General features: G+C 34.9%; 1 protein-coding gene across 1 annotated transcript; it reads right to left on the bottom strand.

Moving 5' to 3' along the window:
* Positions 1-1,494: 1,494 nt before the first annotated feature.
* On the bottom strand, positions 1,495-2,103 carry LOC132280814 (secreted RxLR effector protein 161-like). Its single transcript, XM_059782570.1, has one exon. It carries the CDS (start codon positions 2,101-2,103, stop codon positions 1,495-1,497), a length of 609 nt encoding a protein of 202 aa, XP_059638553.1.
* Positions 2,104-24,964: the final 22,861 nt, after the last annotated feature.

The raw sequence follows: 24,964 nt of genomic DNA, 5'->3' as shown, positions 1-24,964 counted from the left end.
GAGGCCCAACACAGGGAGTTAGGTGGGAAGCTTCTAGAAGGCATGTAACAGTTTATAAAAAAGGTAGAAAATAGAGAGAAAAGGGGATCAAAAAATCTTTGAAGTGCATAGTTACTCTGTCAAAATAAAGAGAGGAATTTCTTGCATCTTCAGTTATAGATCGGAAAAAAAAAAAAAAAGAAAACAAAAAAGAGTTGAGTCTAAACGAAATACAATGCTTCAACTAAATTAGTTTGATACATCTAATTGTAAATTGTATGCGTAGAGACACTAATCCTAATTTTTCACCTAACACTCTGCTCTTAAATATTCAGATATATATATATATATATATATATATATATATATATATATATATATATATATAACTCTAAATCATTATTAATTATGAAAGAAAAAAATATAATAAAATTTTAATTTTGTATGCACATATAAACTATATATATAATTAAAATAGTATTACATTATTATATAAACAATTTATATTAGAAGGGAACTGACCTACTAATGAAGTTTGTGGAAAAAGTGGCATGGGCATAATAGGAAATTAAGATGTAAAGGCACCACTTTGACGGGAAAGTAAAATTTCCCTGTGTTTTTGCGAGAAACAATGTTAAGGAAAATTAAGCGATTGCGAGAAATTTACTTCTTAAAAATTTTCTCTTTCACGCTAACCAAACTCCTAACAAATTTAAAAATTTTCTGTTTCTTTTCCTTTCTATTTACTTCATGCTAACCAAATGAACCCTAAGAGTTTTTTTGCCCCAAAAAAAAAAAAACTAGTAGTCTTATAAATATATGTGTATATATATAGAGAGAGTAATATTAAGTGAGAGCTTTTAGAGAGAGAAAATATAAGAGAGAGAAAGTGAAATAGCTTTCATTATACTTGTTCAAGCCTGCAACAAAGTAATAGATACATGGCCTTTTATAGGCTAAAAAATGAGGCTTCCATAATAAGCTACATGATGTAAGCTTCCTCCCCACGCCAACCATGGATGTCCTCATTGATGACATCATCAATAGTGGACCCCATATACAACACTTTCCCTTGGGGTTCACTGTATTACACTAAGAATATGCCTCATTAAAACCCAGTGGGACAAACCCTAGCGAAGGAAAAAGAGTACAATATCCTTGTGTATCTAAAAATGGTATTGTATAGGTTAAAATTGCCTCATTAAAACCTTGCCAGGAAAACCCAGTCGGATAAAACCTGGATGAAGGAAAAAAAGTACAGTATACCAATACCTCTTCGATCAATTGCTCCCCCTCATTGTTGCATTCGTGCAACCCTGAAGATCCTTTAGTTGACGCAATCCAATGTTGTGCACCAGCTTCTTGAATGTTGTAGTTAGAAGCGTTTTAGTGAATAGATCTGCTAAATTTTCACATGAACGTATCTTCTAAGTATTAATATCACCCTTTTTTCTGGCGTTCATGTGCATAAAAGAATTTTGGTTAGATATGTTTGGTCTCGTCACTTTTAATATATCATTCTTTCATCTGTGCAATGCATGCCGCATTATCTTCATATAATACTGTTGGGCTATCTTTTATTGATGAGAGACCACATGTTGTTCGAATATGTTGGATCATTGATCTAAACCAAATGCATTCGCTGTTTGCCTCATGAATTGCGAGTATCTCAAAATGATTTGAAAAAGTTGCAATCATTGTTTGTTTTATACATCGCCATGATATAGCCGTGCCGCCATAGGTAAACACACATCTTGTTTGTGAATAAGCTTTATGTGGGTCAAAGAGATAGCAGGCATCTGCATATCCAATGAATTGAGAATTTGGTGCTTTTGAATAAAACAATCCCATATCAATTATACCACGAAGATATCGCAATATGTGTTTGATTCCATTCCAACGTCTACGTGTTGGTGCAGAACTGTACCTTGCTAATAAATTAACTGAAAAAATTATGTCAGGTCTTGTGCAATTTGCAAGATACAAAAAAGCACCAATCGCACTGAGATAGGGCACTTCAGGACCAAGGAGTTCTTCATCATCCTCTCGAGGACGAAAATGATCTTTCTTGATGTCAAGTGATTGGATAACCATTGGAGAGCTCAATGGATGGGCTTTATCCATATAAAAACGTTTCAGAATTTTTTCTGTTTATGTTGATTGGCGGATGAGAATACCGCTCGAAAAATGTTCAACTTGCAGCCCAAGGTAGAATTTTATCTTTCTGAGATCTTTCATTTCGAATTATTTCTTTAAATAAGTGGCCGTCTTTTCGATCTCGTTCAATGATCCCACAAGATTCAGATCATCAACATATACTGCAACAATAACAAAACCAGATTCTGATTTGTTAATAAAAATGCATGGACAAATATGATTGTTCACATACCCTTCTTTGAGTAAGTAATCGCTAAGGCGATTGTACCGCATTCGTCCAGATTGCTTCAATTCATATAAGGATCGTTGTAATTTTATCGAGTACATACCACGTAGTTTTGTTTTAGGCATTTTAAATCTTTCTGGGATTTTCATATAAATATCACTATCTAGTGATCCATATAAATATGTTGTAACCACGTCCATTAGATGCATATGCAACCTTTCTGTGACTACCAAATGTATTATGAATCTAAATGTCGGTGCATCGATCACAAGGGAGTATGTTTCCTCATAATCAATACCAGGTCTTTGTGAGAAACCTTGAGCTACCAGTCGGGATTTGTATCTCATGATTTTATTTTTCTCATTACGCTTTCGTATAAATACCGATTTATACCTAACAGGATTAACACCCACAGGTGTCTGTGTAATGACCCGGTCATTTCCTTCCTTTCCTTTTTCCTCAGAATTTTACAGATGAATTTTTTTCGTTGAAATTTCTTTTCTAAGTTCAGTTTCTCGTCGCTTAGTGTCGTCTCGAGTGCTCGGAAATGGTTTCTGAGACTCTTTTCTTTGTATTGATAACTTCCTTTGAGGACCGAGTTATTTTCACATTTTTCGTTTTTCGACACTATTCACTTTTCGGCCTTTTCCCCATTTCGTCCTTTTCCCTATTTTGTCTTTTTTCCATTTGTCACTTTGTTGGCGTAACCTCATTCTTTGTGTTCGGAGTTGGTTTTTGACTTCACGTATCTTCATTCTAAGTGGTTTCCACGAAATACGTATCTTTACTTTTGCAAGAAAGTACTGTAATTGCTCCCAGTGTCCATAGGGGCATGGATGCAAAGTTCTTTGGAATTATTTTCTTTTCTTGGGGTGTTTTTCGTAAATATCTTTTGAAGAGATTTTATTTCAGGAGTTTTTAAGAAAATATTTTTGGAAGATATTTTCATTCTGGGTCATTAGTGCAGTTTTCACTTTTTGGAGGGGCCATTGTGCAATTAATGAAAGTTATTGTAAAAATGTCTCGTTTTGAGCTTGGATCCTCGTATGGGATTCATTTACACTTTTTGTCAAGTCGTGTACTCATAGAATTCCATTATGGTCGTTTTTCTCTAGTTTTAGAGTTTCTGACCCCAATTGCCGCCGAACTTGTTCGGGGCATAACTTTCTGCTCGGGACTCAGTTTCCGATGCTGTTTCTTTTGTTGTTCATATTTTCTCAATTTAAATCTTTTTTGTTCATAGAGTTTTGCCGTTTGAGCTCGTCTGCTCAAATTTCACTTTTTCGGACCCGGTGGGACCCGTTCGAGGCACTTTTTGAGATTTTCTATAAATAGGGGGACTTAAAGTCAAAAAGTAGTCTTCTCCCCTCTCCATGCACGACCTAGATCTTCCATTGCAGTCCAAGGGGGGCTGCCACCCTTCTTCTTTCATTTGAACCTTCTTCCCTTTGTTAAAAAGTCGAAGTGCCTTCGCGTTTTGTGTTTGTCTTGACCACGCGCATCTTTCTCCCTTATTAGAACCCGCTTTTGGCTAATTTTTGAGTTCGGGTTTGAAGTCAAGTTGTGATTTTGATGGGGTTTCTTGTGGATTCATGTAGATCGTGTTGTCCCCGACAAAACCTTGAAGTTTTGTCGGATTCGAAGCGGTTTCATTTCGGTGGGGATTTGTGATTTCATCACAAAATGAGGTAGGGGATGTCTTAGGTTTATATTATTGTTGTATTGATTGTTTTATAAGCATATACAACTTGTGAGCATGCTTTGTTCAACTTTTTAGAATTTAATTTATTTATTTTCTTTGTCTAGGATTTAATTCTAATGATGGTATATAGTTTAGAATTAAATTGTGGTATGCTAGTAAATTAGGCCTTGGTGAGTTGTGTAACATATATTAAATTTGGAGCATTTGAATAAGAATTGCAAAATTTATTTAATATTTATCTTTTGTGAAAGATTAATTCACATAGTTGTATCAAGTATGAAACCAACTTGTAATGTGATATTAAAGTAGGCCTTGGTGAGTTCTTTAACATATATTAAATTGAGGACATTTGGATATGTTTAAAAATCTAGAGAAAAATTAATTAATGAGCTTAATTAATTTTATTTTAAGTGTGTTGGTCACTTAAATTGATATTGGAGGTAATAGGTTGATAATCCCTTAAAATGTAGTCCGTTTGATCACCTTGTGAGCATGTTACTAATTTGATGTAGAATTAGTACTTGAGACATCTTGAAATGGTAATTGGACTTAGCATGATATATAATATCATTGACTTGCATAGCTTGTTTAGATATATCTTGTGTAAGTGTATAGCTTGTTAGAATATTATAATTGTTTACCTTGGAAGCTAGTTACTAAATTGGGACTTATTTAGTACTTGTGGCTTAGTGTGGTAATGTGGTTCAATTGTTGTAAAATATTCTTGTTTTGGTGTATAAATTGCATATTGGAGGCTTGACATGTCATATGCTATCTAGACTTGAATTATAGGACATGGTTTGTGTGGATTCAACCTTAGTTGTGCATGGAAGATGGTTTTATGTATTAGTGGATTTGGTATAAGTTTGTTCTAACTTATTAATTTTTGTATAAGTTTTGGTCTTATTGATTTTGGAAAGCTCGTAAGGACATATTTCACGTAATGGTTAGGGTTTGGCTCTAGTACGGAGACAAGAGTCTTCTAAGTCATAAGTGCGCATTAGGTAGTACCTTGTGGGTCGTAATTGCCCGGAATAACTTATGCATGTGCGCACTAGGTAGTGCCTTATGGGTTGTAATTACCCGGAAACACTTGCTTGGTCTAGTGACCACATGTCCTAGGCTTTCCACTTTAATTTCGCATTCAATTTCAAGCTGTTAATTATGGATTACTTGTAACTTGAGAATTGGTGCTTGCCTATATATTTTGATCTCATTTAGTATACTTAAAACTGTATACTTGAACTTATATCCTTGTTGGTGTATCTAAACTCTATTTAGTGTATTTACGCTTAGTATGCTTATCTTGTGTGTGCGGATTTCATTTTTGTATACTTGTGCCATGTATACTTGTCTTGTGCATATGTGTTTAACTTAGTATACTTGATTTATGAGTACACTATACATATATCTTATACTTGTGTATGTATGCTAGATATTGCTTATCTCGTTTAACATGATTTAATATATTTGTGAGCATGTGTATTTGAATGTCGTGTATCATGTTTTAATACGGTTTAGTGTACTTGAGCATGTATACTTGTATGCTGTAGTTCATTTCAATTGCATGAGTAGCTTAAGATGATCCCTGAGTCTCACTTTGACATAGATGTTAGGTGGCATGAGCCCCTTTAATATGTTTCACCTTAAGGTGATAGAATTATAAAATGCTAGGTCGATGCATGCTCATTTCCTACGAGTAGCTTTATGTTACTCACTAATGTAGTGGGGACATTTTTCAGGTACCAGGATTAAGATTCGGGATTCACATCATGCTTGGATGATTTGTAGACTTGAAGTTCTCATTTCTTGTAAATGTTGGCTTGAAATGCCATTAATAGCTTTATATGTCAAAATGTGTAAATTTGATTCTATTTTTGTAATGTATACATAAGTACACTCTTTACAATGTATTTGACATGTATGAGATGAGGCCATAGGCCATTGACATATAATTTGTATCCTATGTAACTTTTAACTTCATGAAATATTATGAAAATATTGAAAAATGCCGAGTCATTGCTTCACTATGCTTGCATCGGGTGTGGGAATTCCATTTTTATTCTTTCATAGGGTCTTATAAATCATGTTTGAAGTGTGGCCAAGGGCCAAACGGTAATTTGAAATCATTTGTTAATTTTGGTTGTCAAATTTCCCTTTTCTTGTTCATTTTTGCCTTTTTGCCCGTTGGGGGGTCGGATTTTGTATCAGTGGTATTTTTAAGCCATGGACCATTGTAGTACGTCCTAATAGGTAAGTTACGTTTGCGTGCATGATTGTTTCCAGGCAAACCTTCTTCTTTGGTGAAATGAGCCTCCTATGGACTCATTTTGAAACTTTGTTGCATAATCTGATCTAGGGGATTTCTAGACTTTTCACATCAGTTTTATTTTCTTCTTTCAACATGGTCACTTAGAAAATGTGATTTTAGGGGGGGTTTTTTCTTCGTGTTTTTCCAGAAAATGTCGTCTTGACACCGGAAATCCATTGCAAAGTTCAGCTTCCAGTTTTACATTTAACAACTTTATGACCCTCATGACAAAATTTCATAGAGGGGAATTTTGGGCATTCTACATTGAGTTTTTTTTGAATTATCTCACGAGTCACGTAGAAAGCTCGATTTTGGGTGGGGTTTCTTTTTTGTGTTTTTCCAGAAAAATTCATTTGATAGCCCGTTTTTGCTCTCAGTTGTGGACTGATCTTGAAGAAATTTCATGTAGCAGTTTTTTGGGTCCCTCTTGACCTAGGCTGATCTAGGGGCATTTTAGGGATCTTACAGCGTGTTTTTCTCCGTTCCTTTCATGATACCGGGTAGAAAACATGATTTTAAGGGGGGTTTCTTCTTCGTGTTTTTCCATAAAAACTCGGTTAAGGGTCCGTTTTTAGCCTCAGTTCCGAGAAAAAAAAATCAAATGTTGCTTACTGTAAAAACACTATTCCTGCCCAGATTTCTTACCCGGAAAATAAGTTGATTTTTTTGAAACTTTGAGACTTCATATCTTTATCATCCGGACTCCATATCAAGTGATTTTTGAGTATAACTTTATTGGTTTTTGCTGGTCTATATAATGGTATGCACGATTGCATCAAATTATATCTGAAAAGTCCGTTTTACCCCTTGTAAAGTACCCTTACCACACTGATTTTAAACCTAAAAGTTGGTTTTTATGAAACTTTTCATATCTTCTTCGTCCGGACTCTGAATCAAGTGATTCTTGAGCCTAGATTTATTAAATTTTCTTGGTCTATCTAACGGTATGCTCAGTTGCATCCAGTTTTGTCTGAAAAGACTATTTTACCCCTTACGAAGTACCCTTGCTGCATTGATTTCAAACCCAAAAATGTGATTTTTATGAAACTTTGGAGTTTCATATCTTCTTCATCCGGACTCCGAATCAAGTGATTCTTGGGTCTAATTTGATTAAATTTTTGCTGTCTTTCTAGTGGTGTGCTCGTAGCACCCAATTTTATATTTTAAAAAATAACCATTTTGCCCTTGGGTGCCTGTTCGGTCTTTTTCTGATCATTCGTTCCCGCATCAGTTCTCATTAAGTTCCACGACCTCATGGAAGGTCACTTTGACTTCTTACAGTCTTGTTTTCTATTTTCGCTTCCGCATTCGGATCCGTTATCGGGTCAATCTTCGGTTCACCACATGACGCACTGGTTTGAAAAACCAGGGCCGTCACAGTCTGGACTACAAGTCCAAATACTTCACGTTTAGCTAATGAATTCAGCTCTGCTTGTATCGCTTCTTTCCATTTTGGCCATTCATTTCTTCGTCGACATTCTTTGACGTTTTGTGATTTCGGATCCTCATTATCAATATCAAGAGCAACGACATATGAGAATATGTTATCGAGAACAATTTTATTTCTGTTCTATCTCGTTCCATAATTTAGTGAGATCTTATCATTTTCAGGTACCTTTGCCTCATCAAGAGAATGTGCCTCATCAAGGGCTATATCATCATCTGTTGCCTTTGCCTCATCAATATTTATTATTTCATAATTTTTAGGTACCTGGACCTCATCAAGGGCTATATCATCATCTGTTGCCTTTGCCTCATCAATATTTTTTATTTCATAATTTTTAGATACCTGGGCCTCATCAAGAGCTTCTGCCTTATCAAAGGCTATTATCTCAGATTGATCAATAATATCTGTTGCTCCTTTTGTGGCCTCTTCAGGAGTGCCAATTTTTCTTTGTGATTTCCTTTTAGAAGGAGTAGTATCTTTTGCACCGTCTGGTCTGCCACGCTTCAGGCGTGTTTTAGATGCATTTGTTGTATTACTGACAGAAGGTCCCTCAAGGACAGCAATTCATGCTGGAATATTTGCAGTTTGTATATGTGATTTTATGACTTTTTTTGTATCAGTAAATGCATTAGGTAATTGATTTGCAATATTTTCCAAGTGAATGATTCTCTGAACTTCTCGGTCACATTGATTTGCGTGAGGATCAAAATGAGACAATTCCAGGGCATTCTATTTAAAAACATCACCTGTCAAGGGTTCAAGATATTTAATAATAGATGGAGAATCAAAACCAACATAAATTCCAAGTCTATGTTGAGGACCTATTTTAGTGCGTTAGGGTGGTGCAATTGGAACATATACAGTACAACCAAAAACTCATATGTGAGAGATATTTGGTTGTTGACCAAAAACAAGTTGCAATGGTGAGTACTTATGATAAGCAGTTAGTCGTATACGAACTAATGATGCAGCATGTAATATGGCATGTCCCCAGGCAGAAACAAATAATTTTGTTTGTATAAGCAAAGGACGACCAATTAACTAAAGTCTTTTAATAAAAGATTCGGCCATACCATTTTGAGTATGAGTGTGTATAACATGATGTTCAATATTAATTCCAACTGACATGCAATAGTCATCAAAAGCTTGAGAAGAAAATTCAGCAGCTTTATCAAGACGGATTGTCTTAATAGGGTAATCAGGAAAGTGTGCCCGTAATTTGATGATTTGAGCAAGAAGTCTAGCAAATGCAACATTACGAGTAGAAAGCAGACAAACATGTGACCATTGTGTTGAGCATCAATTAAGACCATAAAATAGCGAAATGGTCCACAAGGTGGATGAATTGGCCCACATATATCCCCGTGAATTCGTTGTAAAAATGGGAGAGATTTAACAATGACTTTTAAAGGGGATGGTCTAATAATCAATTTAACTTGTGAGCAAGCGGTACATAGATGATTATTTGGTAAGATGATTTTTTGATCCTTTAGTGGGTGTCCATGTGAATTTTCAATAATTCAACACATCATTGTACTCCCCGGGTGACTAAGTCGATTATACCAAAGCATAAAAAGTTTTGGGTCACAAGATTTTTTATGTATCACAGCATTTGACTCAATTGTCCTAATGGTTATATAATATAACCCAGAAAAGAAATCAGAGAGTTTTTCTAATACTAGCTTCTTGCATGAGGTAATGGAAGTAATGTAGAGATATTCCACATTTCTTTCATTTGCGGTCTCAATATGATACCCATTACAACGCAAGTCTTTAAAACTTAACAAATTTCTCCGAGGTCTTATAGAATATAAGGCATCATTGATTTGTAATCTTGTTCCACATGGTAAAATGATGTTGGCTCGTCCGGAGCCTTCAATCAAGTCGGTGGAACCTGATATTGTACTGACACTAGCGTCTGTCAAAATTAGGTGAGAAAAATATTTTTGATCTCGAAGGATTGTGTGTGTTGTTCCACTATCTGCAAGATATATGTCTTCACCATTTATTTTGGAACCAGTCAGATCCATTTCTATTCATGTAAATTTCTTTATTAGAAAAGAAACATTTATAACAAAAGAAACTTTAGTACAAACTAGAAAATAAAAACTTTAATACAAGGAAAATAAAAACTTGTTGAAGATAACATAGTAGACAGAACATGAAATGAAAATATGATTAATTGGTGTAAACATTTCCATCACCAATCAGGTGGCCTATTTTTCCATCACGGTCCTCAAAAAAATTTGATACATCCAGATTTGTGATGTCAACTAGCTCATCATGATCATTGAAATTCATTTATTTCCGTTTTCCCTTTTCTTTCATTAAGGCTTGGTAAAGTTCAGCCAGATGCTTAGGTGTACGACAAATGTTTTGTCAATGCCCTGTTATTCCATACCAATAACAAGTATTATCATGTGCATTGAGAGGTTGAGCCACATCCTTCCCTTTTACTTGTTTCATTTTATTATAATCTCTTCTTTGGGGATATGGTGTGGATCTTTGATTGTGAAAATTTGACGATTGATATCCTTCACGGTAATAGGAGTGATTTCTACCATGACTATATTTCTTATTGTGGTAGTTATTTTTACCATAACTATATTCATTATTATAGCCATTTCTACTACCACGACCATATCCACGTCCACGTCCACGTCCATGTCCACGGAATGAGGCAACATATGTTTCAGGGATCGGTGTCGATCCAATTGGACGAGACTAGTGATTTCTTAACAAAAGCTCATTATTTTGCTCTGCCACAAGTAAACATGATATCGGTTCTGAATATTTTTTAAATCTACGCTCTCGATATTATTATTGTAAGAGTACATTCAAGGCGTGAAATATGGTGAATGTTTTTTCTAACAAAAATTCATCAGTAACGGTATCACCACACAATTTCAGTGTAGAGCTGATTTTAAATAGGGCAGAGTTGTATTTAGCTACAGTTTTAAAATCTTGTAATCGTAGTTGCTGCCAATCAGCCCGCGCTTTTGGGAGGATAACTATTTTTTTATGATCATATCTTTCTTTCAAATTTTTCCAAAAACTCAGTGCATCTCTTTCAGTGAGGTATTTAGTTTTTACCTCCTCACTAATATGGCGTGGAAGGAAAATCATGGCCTTTGCTTTATCATGTAATAATGCATCATTCTCTTCTTTAATTGTGTTTCCGAGGCCCATGGCATCTAAATGGATCTGAGCATTCAGAATCCACGATAAATAATTTTTACTAAAAATGTCCAAGGCCACGAATTCCAGCTTTGTCAAGTTTGACATTTTCAAAATAACTAGATGTGACAATAAGATAAAAATACAATTTAGCATAGTATATAAATAATTAAAATTGCATTAAGTGAAACAATAACATAATATGAACTATTTAAATAACAAACGCGGTAAAATCAGCCATAGTGAATAAATTATTAAACAATAAAGGCAGTAAAACTGGCCATAAATCATTAAATAATAAAGGCGGTAAAACCGACCATAATTAGTAAATAATAAAGGCGGTAGAACCAACCATCATTAAATAATAAAGGCGGTAGAACCGACCATAATGTTAGCACATATATCATTTAAGTGAACAAATTTATTTCATGAACAATAATCAATAATTAAAATTTTCTTACCCTTTGGAGTCAGAAATACAATTAATTGTCTTCGATAAAACAAACAAACCCTACAATCTATCAAAACTAATATCACAAAAGAGATATATAGTTAAGATAGAGAGAAGGAGAGAGAGCTTCATGTTCAAATCTCAGATGGTTAGAGCTCGTGCTGATAACGTCTTATAAATATATGTGTGTGTGTATATATATATACATATAGAGAGTAATATTGAATGAGAGCTTTCAAAGAGAGAAAATATAAGAGAGAGGAAGTGAAATAGCTTTCATTATACTTGTTCAAGCCTGCAACAAAGCAGTAGATACATGGCCCTTTATAAGTTAAAAAATGAGGCTTCCATAAAAAGCCACAGGATGTAAGCTTCCTCCCCACACCAACCAAGGATGTCTTTATTGATGACATCATCAATTGGGGACCCCATATACAATAAGTAGGGAATTTTTTTTGCACCTTTTGTATCGAATGAGGGTGTTTATCTTAACCCATAAATAAATAAATAAAAGGAGGGTAACGGGCACCAAAAAAAGTCCATTTATACATACAAATGTGCAATGTGCAACAACCAGAAACGTTCAATAAACCCGTGCAATTTTGGAACTATGCTTGTGTTATATAAGCACTCCAACGCTGCTCAATTAGGTGAGCCCAACTTAGACAAAAATGGTTAAGGGTGTACACAGTTGGAATTGGATCGATTTGAGAATACTTTGGAATTAAATCATTCCTAACAATTTTATAAAAATTAGAACCGAATTGAACCGTGAAATCAATGAAATAGAATCGAACAAGACTGTAAGAAAACGATTTGGTTCGGTTCGGTTCCACAGCTCCAAACTTTTTTGTAATTTAATCTAATATATATATATATAATTCAAAATATATATTATATATAATATAATTTTCTATTATAATATATATTTTTATTATATATTATGATATATAGTTGAGTGGTTAAAACACTAATCTTATTATTCTATTATTTATGTAATATAAATAAATAAATATATATATATACAATTTAGAAAACGGTTCGGTTCAGTTTGATTTGGTCTCGTATAATTCAAACCGTAATCGAACCACTTATAAATGGTTCCATGTTTTTAGAACTATAACCAAACTGAACCATGAAAAAAACCCAACCAAACATAGCAGTCCGGTTTGGTCCGATTCGGTTTATCGGTTCAACCGATTTTTTGTGCACCCTTAAAAATGGCCTCTCTAATGGAGGTCGTCATTCTTGGCGGCTTTTATAACTTGCTAGGTCCCTTTTTGGCAACCCATTTGGTGATTCGTGAGCCCATAAAAAGGTTGATGGTAGTAGCCCATAATTGAATTTTTTTATTTTATTATTTTTTATTTTATTTTATTTTTTTTAACAAAACTAAACCAAAGACTCTATTTAGCTGACATAAACAGTGCCTTAAAAGGTATTTTGAATAAAAAGAACAATTTTAAAAAACATAATAACTTTTTTTGCACAATTACTGCATTAAAGGCTTAATGAATATTGTATTAGTTGATTTTATAGTAGATATTGTATTATTTAATATTTTTCATAGTTGTTTAATTTCTTTTTTATAATATAGCAGTTATAAATATAGTCACTGGGATAAAGTTAAAAAATATATTAATTTTTTTTAAAAAAATATTAAAATATTAATTTTTTTAGAAAGCAAAAATGCACAATAAAATAATAACTAAAATTTGAAGAGTTCAAAATATTTACGTGATTTTTGAAAATTTTAGAATTGCCATTTGGAGCTTGTGATACCCCTTGACTCCGAGATATGGGTTGATCAGGCCCAAGCCCAGACCCAAGAGAATATCAAACAATTAATATATAAATGAACACAGAATACAAAAAGATTTAAGAAATAAAGAATAAAGCTGAAAGAAATTAATTAATATAAAATCCTCAAACCTTAAAGATTAATAATCTAACTCTCCAAAACCTCCAAGAGTACAACTCGGGAATCCATCTAGTGGACCCCTAAACAAAAATCCCAATTGAAAAGTAATCAACTGAAGATAAAAACTAAATCTAAAATATGGAATGAAATCCTACGTTGTCTGTAGAGTGAATGACCGTCTCTACTCAGCCCGAACTGTGACGACCCTGGTTTTTAGGCCAGTGCGTCCTGTGACGAACCGAACTTAGATCCGATAACGAATCCAGAATGTGAAAGTAAAAGATGAAACAACGGTCTCTAGTGATACAAATGTGACACTGAATGAGGTCACGGAACCCAAAGAAAATAAATGCGGAAGTGGCGTTTCAAAAACGGAGAAGAACGAACCTAGGGGAAAAATGTTCATTTCCAACATGAAAGTGGGTACTACCAAGCACACCATTGGAAAGACAACAAAAAATTAATAAACTTAGACTCAAGAATCACTTAATTCGGAGTCCGAACGAAGAAGATATGGTTAACGGAAGAAAGAAAGGGCAAAATGGTCAACCCTAGGTCATCTAACCGGTTACAAGGCCTTCCTAACTGGTTAGAAGGCAAAAAATCACGACCACAACACTGCCCCAAGTCATCTAACCGGTTACGAAAAATCTACTGTTTGCACACTTGTACTAAAAGTCAGCAAAACCTGGCAACAGGGGTTTTTCGGTAAAAAATGGGTTTTTGAGGGCCAAGATGACATTTTTTGGAAAAACACAAAGAATAAACCTCCCTCAAAATTGAGTTTTCTACTCGAAAATGTGGAAGAAAATGAAAAAAACTTGCTATGAAATGCCCAAAATACCCCTCCATAAAATCAGGTCATGAGGGTCAAAAAGCTGCTAAATTGCAAAACTGAAAGCTGAACTTTGCGATGGATTTCCGGTACCAAGATGACATTTTCTGGAAAAACTTGAAGAAGAAACCCCCCCTAAAATCATGTTTTCTAAGTGACCATGTTGAGATCGGAATTTATTTTTTGAAAAAAAATTCCAAAATGCCCTTAGACCAGATTATGCCATAAAAATGCAAAATGAGTCCATAAGAGGCTCATTTCACCAAAGAAGTTTTTTTTCATGAAAACAATCATGCACGCAAATGTAACTTACCTAATAAGACATGCTAAAATGGTCCATGGGTGGCTTAAAATTATCGCCGATGCAAAATACGACACCTCGACGGCCAAAATGACAAAAATAAAACTTGGAACTTAAAATTATGAAATGGTTTAAAAACACCGTTTGGCCCTTGGCCACACTTCATACATGATTAATGAATGCTAATGGATGAATTTCATACACAATGTACTCTCCGATGTAAAATAGCATACTAAAACGCATGATTTTTCATATATTCTCATTAAAGACAAGATTTAACATCCATGACATATATGTAATTCCAAAAGAAGTTTGGCCTTTGGCCTTATGTCATATATATAAAATGAGAATCAAAAAGTGTACTTAGGCACATATTACAAGTTTAGAATCAAATATACACATTTGACAAATAAGACTACAAATGGCATTTCTAGCCAACCTTCACAAGAATGAAAACCTTCAAGTCCACAAATCGCCCAAGCATAATGAGAATCTCTAACCTTGATTTCCTGTACCTGAAAAATATCCCCACTACGTGGGTGAGTAACATAAAGCTACTTGTAGGAAATGAGCATGCATCGACCTAGCATTTTACAATTTTATCACCTTAAGGTGAAACATGTTAAAGGGGCTCATGCCACCTAACGTCTATGTCAAGATGGGACTCAGGGAGCATCCTAAGCTATCCTAGATTATTTCTAGCATAAATCACATTATCTATGCAATTGAAACCATATAAAAGTATGCTATCCAAAGCAACAAGATATAGATTCTCAAAGTCATTAACTTGAAATCTAAAATGCGAAAACAACCAAAGTGGGTCATGCCACCTAACGTCTATGTTCCAAATGAATCTATAGGATCATTCCTAAGTCACATTTGAACAATATAGCATAGATGTACTTAACAACATCAAAACCTGCAATAATTCATTAGAAATCATAAAACATGAATGTACTTAACAACATTAAAGGCTTGCTATGATTCATTCAAAATCATAATGCATAAATGTACTTAACAACATTAAATCGCTAATAACCAAAACCACAAGTCATAATTAAACATTGGTTGTTAACTTTGAATTGAATGCGAAAACAAATAGTGGAAGACTTGGACATCAAGCTCGGAATTCTACTAAGACCTCAATGGTTATCCTGGGCATTAACCCGCTGGGAAGACCACCCTAGTGCGCACTATCTCAACGGGAAGAACTCATACCTCCTGCGCTAGAGCCAAACTCTAGCCATATCACAGTAATAATGTCCCAAGTGACTCCAAAATAAATAAGTTAACAACTTTTATACGTATTAAATAGTATACGAAACTACCTTCATGCACAAGTAGGTTGAAACCACACAATACATGCTTTAAACCCACAACTACTACAGGATGACAATGTCGAATCTTCAGAGTGCGATTCCTTACACGCTATAATAATATCACATGTCGAATCTTCAGTGTGCGATTCGTTACACGCTATAACAATATAATCCAATATTGAAAACATAATCTCATAAATCCATTATAAGTCTAAAATCATGCTTCAAACATTACACCAATGTCAAACACATGATTTAATCAATTATGCAATAGAAACGGAAATTAATTAGGTAAAATAATTAATTTCTCTAAGTTTCAAATCTCAACCAAATGGTCCCAAATTAACACATGTTAAACAATATAGCATGGTCATTGCATATACCAATTCAAAAACTTAATTAGGCCATTTAAATAATAAAAAAGGAATTTAATTAAATCATGATAATCAAATGTCTAAATTCTAAAACAACATCAAATGGTCCTAAATTAACATATGCTAGTATACAAGTCCTAGTCATCACAAATATTAAGTTAAAAACTTAATTAGGCCAATGGAACCTTAAAAATAGGTTTTAATTAAAGTCTCTAGATTTTCATACTCATCCAATTGCTTTCAAATTAAAGTATGTTAAAGAACATGCCAAGACTTAATTTAAAACCATATCACAAGTTAATTTCATGCAAGGTACATCCATAAGAATTAAACTTTCACAAAAGATAATTATTAAATAAAAAGTGCAATTCTTATTCAAATAATTCCAATTTAATATATGTTAACAAACATATCAAAGCATAATTTATTATCATGCCACAATTCAATTCTAAGCTATATACATCATTGTAAATTATATCTTATACAAAGAAATAAATATTACTAATTTTCTAGATTTGATACATGGCATGCAAATAAGTTGTTTAATCATGGAAGACACTCAATACAACACATACAAAATCTTGAAACACCCCCTACCTCAATTTGAGATGAAAATCTTAAAAGCCACCAAAATGAAACCGCTCTGAATTCGACGAAACTTCTAGGTTTTGTCAGAGACAACACGGTGAACAAGAACCCCAAGGAAGCCCCATCAAAATCATAACTTGACTTTAAATCCGAACTCAATAAATGGCCAAAACGAGATTCCAATCGGTGGAATTAAAGGCCTCGCCAAGGCGAACATAAAACACTAAGGCACTAGGCGTTTCACGAAGGGGAAGAGGCTCAAAAGAGGAGAGAGAAGGTGGCAGCCATGGCTGCCATGGAATCCGGCCAAGAGAAGGGAGAGAAAGAGTGAAATCTGATTTTTCACTTAAAGACCCCCTATTTATAGAAAACCCTAAAAGTGCCCCAAAAGGGCTTGCCGGGTTCGGAAAAGTGAAAATTGAGCAGACGCGCTCAAACGGCAAAATTTCGTGAACAAAAAAGAACTAAAATGAGAAAAAAAAAAATGGACAACGAAAGAAACGACGTCGAAAACTGAGTCCCGAGTAGAGAGATATGCTCCGAAAAAGTTCGGTGGTAAACGGTGCCAGAAACCCTGAAACTGGAGAAAAATAACTAGAAGGAAATTCTAAGAGTACGCGACTTGAGGAAAAGTGAAAATAAATCTCGTACGAGGATCTAGGCTCAAAACAAGGCATTTAGCAATAACTTTCATTAATTGCATAATGGCCCCTCCAAAAAGTGAAAACTGCACAACTGACCCAAAATGAAAATATCTTCCAAAAATATTTTCTTAGAAACCCCTGAAATAAAATATCTTCAAAATATATTTATGAAAAACACCCCAAGAAAAGAAAATATTTCTGAAGAACTGTGCATCCATGCCCATATGGACACCGGGAGGAACCAGAGTACTTTATTACAAAAGTAAAAATACGTATTTCGTGGAAACCATTAAGAATGAAGGTACGTGAAGTCAGAAACCAACTCCGAACACAAAAGTGAGGTTATGCCAACAAAGTGACAAACAGGGAAAAGACAAAATAGGGAAAATGACGAAAAGTGAATAGTGTCCGAAAAATAAAAATGTGGAAATGACGCGGTCCTTAAAGGAAGTTGTCAATCCAAAGAAAAGAGTCTCGGAAATCATTCCAGAGCACTCAACATGACACCATGTGATGAGAAACCGAACTCAGAAAAGAAAAGATCAATGGAAAAAAAAGTATCCGTGAAATCTGAGAAAAGGAAAGGAAGGAAAATGATCAGGTCATTACAACCTACCTTCCTTAAAGGGATTTCATCCCCGAAATCAGGAACAGACAAAAGAGAACTGAATAAGATTGAAGCAAGATCAAACCAAAGGACACACCATAAGGTGCGAAAAGACAACTTCAAAAGCGTGAAGGTCATCCGAAGGAACACAAAAACCAAGAACTGAGTGACACTCCCCAAACGAATCGGTACATTAACCCAATGTCAATCACCGAGAGAATCCCAAGACAACAACAAGTTGAATCAAAATAGATGGCTAAGAATGATATGGCAGTAAGAACAATGACCATAACCCGCCCACACTTACTGGTCAGTAAGGTAGCATGATAGTATAAGGCACTAGTTCATAACATGCCCTTATCAGATCAACCCAGAAAGAAACTTTTTGATACAAATGACATCAATATCGAGAATGATCATTACCAAAAGCACTATGGGGACCAAGCATTTGTGAGAGTTGGGGTAGCTAATCCCAAAACTTTAACAACAATGTCATTGGCACTGTTATACTTAAGGCCTTAAATCGCTGACGCTGGAGTACTAATGACCTCACATCTGAAAATGCAACAACAACAACACCAATCCCGAATCCACAGCCTGACAAGTTTGTGCCTTTAAGCCAATGGATTGGACCCACAAAACCGAAACCCTAAGCACAGATCTGAAGTAAACCTACCGTAAGGCTACATACAGAAGACAAAACGCTGGGTCAAAATCCCTATAGTGGACAACAAAAATCTCAAAACACAAGTCTACTACGTAGCTCACACATCTCTATCCCAATAACCAATGTCACAAAAACTCCAACACAAGTGTAGGAAAGATGAAACAGTATAAACCAAATACTTACATAGTGCGTACTCGCAAAAATTAAATGACATAAATCAAATAATATCATAGTACTAAACACATAGTACACATAAGGTAAACCAAATAAACCACCGATCACATAGAGGTTAAACAAATAGCGAAACACTATACACCACCAACGACACTAACATGGTAAACAGATACTGTATAAGCAAACGTATCATATACATTCTCATACAACTACCACATAATCACTTATCCTAAACATGTTTCTAATGCATGCCTAAAACAATGGGGCTCATAGACATGTAAAAGTGATCATACAAATGGCAAGTTTGCAAAATCAAAAGAAATGAATGGAATGTCTCTCAAAAGACACCATGTAGAAAACGTAAAACCGAACTGGATGAGTCCAATCTTTCATTACGAGGAAAGGAACCATCCCCCAAACCAAGATGCCAACGAACTCTACAGGATTCTACCAGAACTCTAACACAATGCCCCAAGTCTTCAAGGACAAGGGAGAGAAATTAATTGCACCAACGCAATTAATTACACGAAACCGCTTACATCCCAACTGTAGCTCGCAAGAGCTGTCCAAGGCAATACAAGAAGATCCTAGGTCAACACACCTATCAAAATCCTGAAACCATCACCCTTAAGAAGGAAAGACATGAGAACCTCGCCCTGAGGCTTACAAGGTAACTCCCGACTCCTCAAGGAAGAATTCGAGTCAGTTTTGAATCATCGTCCTGTGACGCTAAAAACAAAGACCTCAATGACATCATGACTTCAGGAACACTATGAAGTCCGAAGAGATGACACCGATACCTCTAACATCACCATGACCATATCACAAAAAGACAAAAGAAAATGAAACAAAATGGTGCCCTCGTGGCCTACGTCTTATCTCGCCAGACGAAAATTACAACCTTACGCTCACCTGAGCCCTAATGAGAAGACTGTGACGCTATTTGCGTGAAAAGGAAACAAGATCAATAATAACATGAGTTATCATGATCGAATGCAACTCACTTTATGAATGCATCAAATAAATAGCATGTCAATGCATGCAACATACAGTTATGCTAAAACAGTCAAAGAAAGCTGTTTAAATAGTTAAGCACTTAAGCAAATAAGCATACATGTCAAACAAGAATGCTTTTAAACACATAAGCATATAAGCATAGAGACATGTCATAATACCGAACATGTTATCAAGAAACACTTAAACATGTTACAGCACCAAAACATGTTATCAAAAAGTATATGAATATATCAAAGCAAATCAATAAAAGCATAAAATGCACCCAAAACCCGTCATCCAAGGTATTCAAACCTAGGAGCTCTAATACCACCTGTGACGACCCTAGTTTATAGGCCAGTGCGTCCTGTGGCGAATCGAACGTAGATTTGATAACGAATCCAGAATGCAAAAGTAAAAGATGAAACAACAGTCTCTAGATATACAACGCATCTCTAAGACACCAATGTGACACTGAATGAGGTCACGAAACCCAAAGAAAATAAATGCGGAAGCGGCGTTTCAAAAACGGATAAGAACAAACCTAGGGGAAAAATGGTCATTTCCAACATGAAAGTGGGTACTACCAAGCACACCATTGGAAAGACAACGAAAAATTAATAAACTTAGACTCAAGAATCACTTAATTCGGAGTCCAGACGAAGAAGATATGGTTAACGGAAGAAAGAAAGGGCAAAAAGGTCAAAATGGTCAACCCTAGGTCATCTAACCGGTTACAAGGCCTTCCTAACAGGTTATAAGGCAAAAAATCACGACCACAACACTGCCCCAAGTCATCTAACCGGTTACGAAAAATCTACCGTTTGCACACTTATACTAAAAGTCAGCAAAACCAGGCAACAGGGGTTTTTCGGTAAAAAATGGGTTTTTGAGGGCCAAGATGACATTTTTTGGAAAAACACAAAGAATAAACCCCCTCAAAATTGAGTTTTCTACTCGACAATGTGAAAGAAAATAAAAAAACTTACTGTAAAATGCCCAAAATGCCCCTCCATAAAATCAGGTCATGAGGGTCAAAAAGCTGCTAAATTGCAAAACTGAAAGCTGAACTTTGCGATGGATTTCTGGTACCAAGATGACATTTTCTGGAAAAATATGAAGAAGAAACCACCCCTAAAATCATATTTTCTAAGTGACCATGTTGAGACTGGAATTTATTTTTTGAAGAAAAAGCCCAAAATGCCCCTAGACCAGATTATGGAATAAAAATGCAAAATGAGTCCATAGGAGGCTCATTTCACCAAAGAAGAAGTTTTTCATGAAAATGATCATGCACATAAACATAACTTACCTAATAGGATATGATACAATGGTCCATGGCTTAAAAATATTGCCGATTCAAAATACGACCCCCCGACGGCCAAAATGACAAAAATGAAACTCGGAATAAAAACTTGGAACCCAAAATTATGAAATGGTTTCAAAACACCGTTTGACCCTTGGTCACACTTCATACAAAATTAATGAATGCTAATGGATGAATTTCATACACAATGCACGCTCCGGTGCAAAATAGCATACTAAAACGCATGATTTTTCATATATTCTCATTAAAGGCAAGATTTAACATCCATGACATATATGTAATTCCAAAAGAAGTTTGGCCCTTGGCCTCATGTCATATACATAAAATGAGAACCAAAAAGTGTGCTTAGGCACACATTACAAGTTTAGAATCAAATATACACATTGACAAATAAAACTACAAATGGCATTTCTAGCCAACCTTCATAAGAATGGAAACCTTCAAATCTACAAATTGCCCAAGCATAATAAGAATCTATAACCTTAATTTCCTGTGCCAGAAAAATGTCCCCACTACGTGGGTGAGTAACATAAAGCTACTCGTAGGAAATGAGCATGCATCGACCTAGCATTTTACAATTTTATCACCTTAAGGTGAAACATGTTAAAGAGGCTCATGCCACCTAACATCTTTGTCAAGATGGGACTCAGGGAGCATCCTAAGCTATCCTAGATCATTTCTAGCGTAAATCATACCATCCATGCAATTCAAACCACATAAAAGCATGCTATTTAAAGCAATAAGATATAGATTCTCAAAGTTATCAATTTAAAATCTAAAATGCGAAAACAACCAAAGTGGGTCATGCCACCTAACGTCTATGTTCCAAATGAATCTATAGGATCATTCCTAAGTCACATTTGAATAATATAGCATAGATGTGCTTAACGACATCAAAACCTGCAATGATTCATTAGAAATCATAAAACATGAATGTACTTAACAACATTAAAGGCATGTTATGTGACGACCCTGGATTTTTCAACCCAGTGTGTCCTGTGATGACTCGAAGCAGATCCAAAATGCGGAAGCAAAACAAAACCAAGTCCTTAGAGATGTAAATCATCCTTAAGACACAAGAATGGACCTTCAAAGAATTTTGAGACTCAGTAGAAGCAAAACGAAGACAAGGGTATCAAAACCCTACCAAAAGAATGACTAAGGGTAAAATGGTCATTTTACCCTAAGAGGAAGGAATTTGATTCCCAATAAGTCAAATGAGATCAAAAAAATCCAAAAACATCCATTGGTAACTTCACAAGAAGTCCCAAGGCCAAAGGAAAAGAAATCCCAAATGAACCCTATCCCGGTTCGAACCAAAACTAACATACTCTCACTAAAACAAGTATATCTTGAGCTAGAAGAATAATTTCAAAGAAAAATTGGTACCATTGGAAAGCTTACTTTGACACGGTCAATTTAGACTCAAGAATGGACCAATTTGGAGTTAAAACGAAGAAGTTACATCAGATTGAAATTGGATGACCAAAACTGAAAACTCTGGAGAACTTGAACCGGCTCAACCTCTTTGAACCGGTTCAACATTGGCAGTACACCCAAGCAGAACCAAAATGACACCTTAAACCGGTTCAACTTGAACAGAACACCCAAAATGAAACAGAACAGTGTTTTTGCAGAAAAATGAGTTTGCGACACGGTTTTCGAGGTTAAGATGACATTTTTCAGAAAAATGTCGTGAAGAAAATCCCCCTAAAATCACATTTTCTATATGACAAAGTCAAGAACGGAATTTATTTCCCAAAGGAATTTCCCAAAATGCCCTTAAGCAGAATTTTTAAATAAAAAGGTGAAATGAATCCATAGGAGGCTCAAAACACAAACGAAAGAGTTTTTCATGAAAACGATTATTCACGCAAATGTAAATGGTGATTTTAAGCACGCGGGAATGGTCCGCGGCTCCCGAAAATGGCCGAGTCAAAATCCGACCCCCCGACGGCCAAAAAGGCGAAAATGAACTTAAAATGAAAACTTTGAAAACCAAAATCAACAAATGACTTCAAATGACCGTTTGGCCCTTGGGCACACTTCATACATGATTAATAAGACCCTATGAAAGAATGAAAATGGAATTCCCACACCCGATGCAAACATAGTGAATCAATAATTTGTGATTTTTCAATGTTTTCATAAAATCTCATGAAGTCAAAATTTACATAGGATACAAAATACATGTCATTGGCCTCCGGCCTCATCTCATACATGTTAAATACAAAAAAAAAGGTGTACTCGTGTACACATTACATAAATGGAATAAAAAATACACATTTTAACAATTAAGGCTATAAGTGGCATTCCAAGCCAACCTTTACAAAAATTAAAAACCTTCAAGTCTACAATCATCCAAGCAATGATGAACATTACGAACCATGTCTTCGTACCTGAAACAGCCCCCCAGTAACTTCGGGGTGAGTAAACAAGTTTACTCGTAGAGAATGAGCATGCATCGACTCGATTTCTTAAAAAATTTTAGACTATCATGAAACAATTTAAAAGGATCATGCCACCTAACGTCTATGTCGAATGTGAGACTCAAGGAGCATTCTAAGCTACCTTAGCTCATTTTTAGCATAATTCATACCCTTTATGCAATTCCAAATAGCATAAGTACATGCTATACAAAGCAACAAGATATAGATTCTCAAGGTTATCAACTTGAAATCTAGAATACGAAAAACGACAAAAGTTGGTCATGCCACCTAAGGTCTATGTTCCAAATGAATCTATGGAATCATTCCTAAACCACATTCGAACATATAAGGCATCATATACTTAACAACATCAAAGCTCACAATGATTCACTAAAATCATAAAACATAGATGCGTTTGACAACATCAAAATGATTCACTAAAATCATAAAACATAGATGTACTTAACAACATCAACATGATTCACTAAAATCATAAAACATAGATGTACTTAACAACATCAAAATGATTGATTAAAATCATAAACATGGATTTACTTAATAACATCAAAATGGTTCATTAAAATCATAAACATGGATGTACTTAACAACATCAAAATCGCCAATAACAAAAACCACAAGTTACAATATAAACATGATTGTTAACTTGAAATTGAATGCGAAAACAAATAGTGGAAGACTTGGACATCATGTCTCGGATTTCCGCCGAGAGCAAAATGGTTATTCCGGGCATTAACCCGCTGGGAAGACCACCCTAGTGCGTACTATCTCAATTGGGGATAACTCATACCTCCCGCACTAAAGCCAAACTTTAGCCATATCACAGTAACAATGTCCCAAGACTCCAAAATAAACCAAATAAGTTCACAACTTATACGTAGTTTATATAATACACGAAATCACCTTCCATGCACAAGTAGGTTGAAACCATACAATCCATGCCTTATAGTTTCAATTCTAAAATGGCATACATAATGTCAATTACAAAGTGTACAATTCATTACACAAGGCAGCAATATATTACATAAAGAAAACATGTTCTCATGAATATAAATATAACAACAGTGTTATCAAATGCTCAACACAAAACCAAGTGAATATACAACAAGTCCAAATCCATGATTTATGCATAAAATCAACTTCTACAACATAATTAAATCTATGGAACTATTCGATAGAATTTAATTAAATAAAATAATTAAATTCTCTAGATTTAAAATCAATTCCAATTAGCCTCAAACTAATATATGTTAACCAACATATCATGGTCATTACATATATCAAATCAAAAGTGCAAAGTGAGCAAGATACCATCAT

This window comes from Cornus florida, unplaced genomic scaffold, assembly GCF_030987335.1.
Source record: "Cornus florida cultivar Cherokee Brave unplaced genomic scaffold, ASM3098733v1 CherokeeBrave_3.0.0_Hap2_Chr11, whole genome shotgun sequence".
Classification (NCBI taxonomy): domain Eukaryota; kingdom Viridiplantae; phylum Streptophyta; class Magnoliopsida; order Cornales; family Cornaceae; genus Cornus; species Cornus florida.
The sequence above is the reverse complement of the archived record's forward strand: the minus strand, read 5'-3'. Positions and strand labels throughout refer to the sequence as shown.

Bases quoted from the DNA above. Each gene is read 5' to 3' on its own strand.
- LOC132280814 (XM_059782570.1), bottom strand. From the start codon at position 2,103: ATGGATAAAGCCCATCCATTGAGCTCTCCAATGGTTATCCAATCACTT.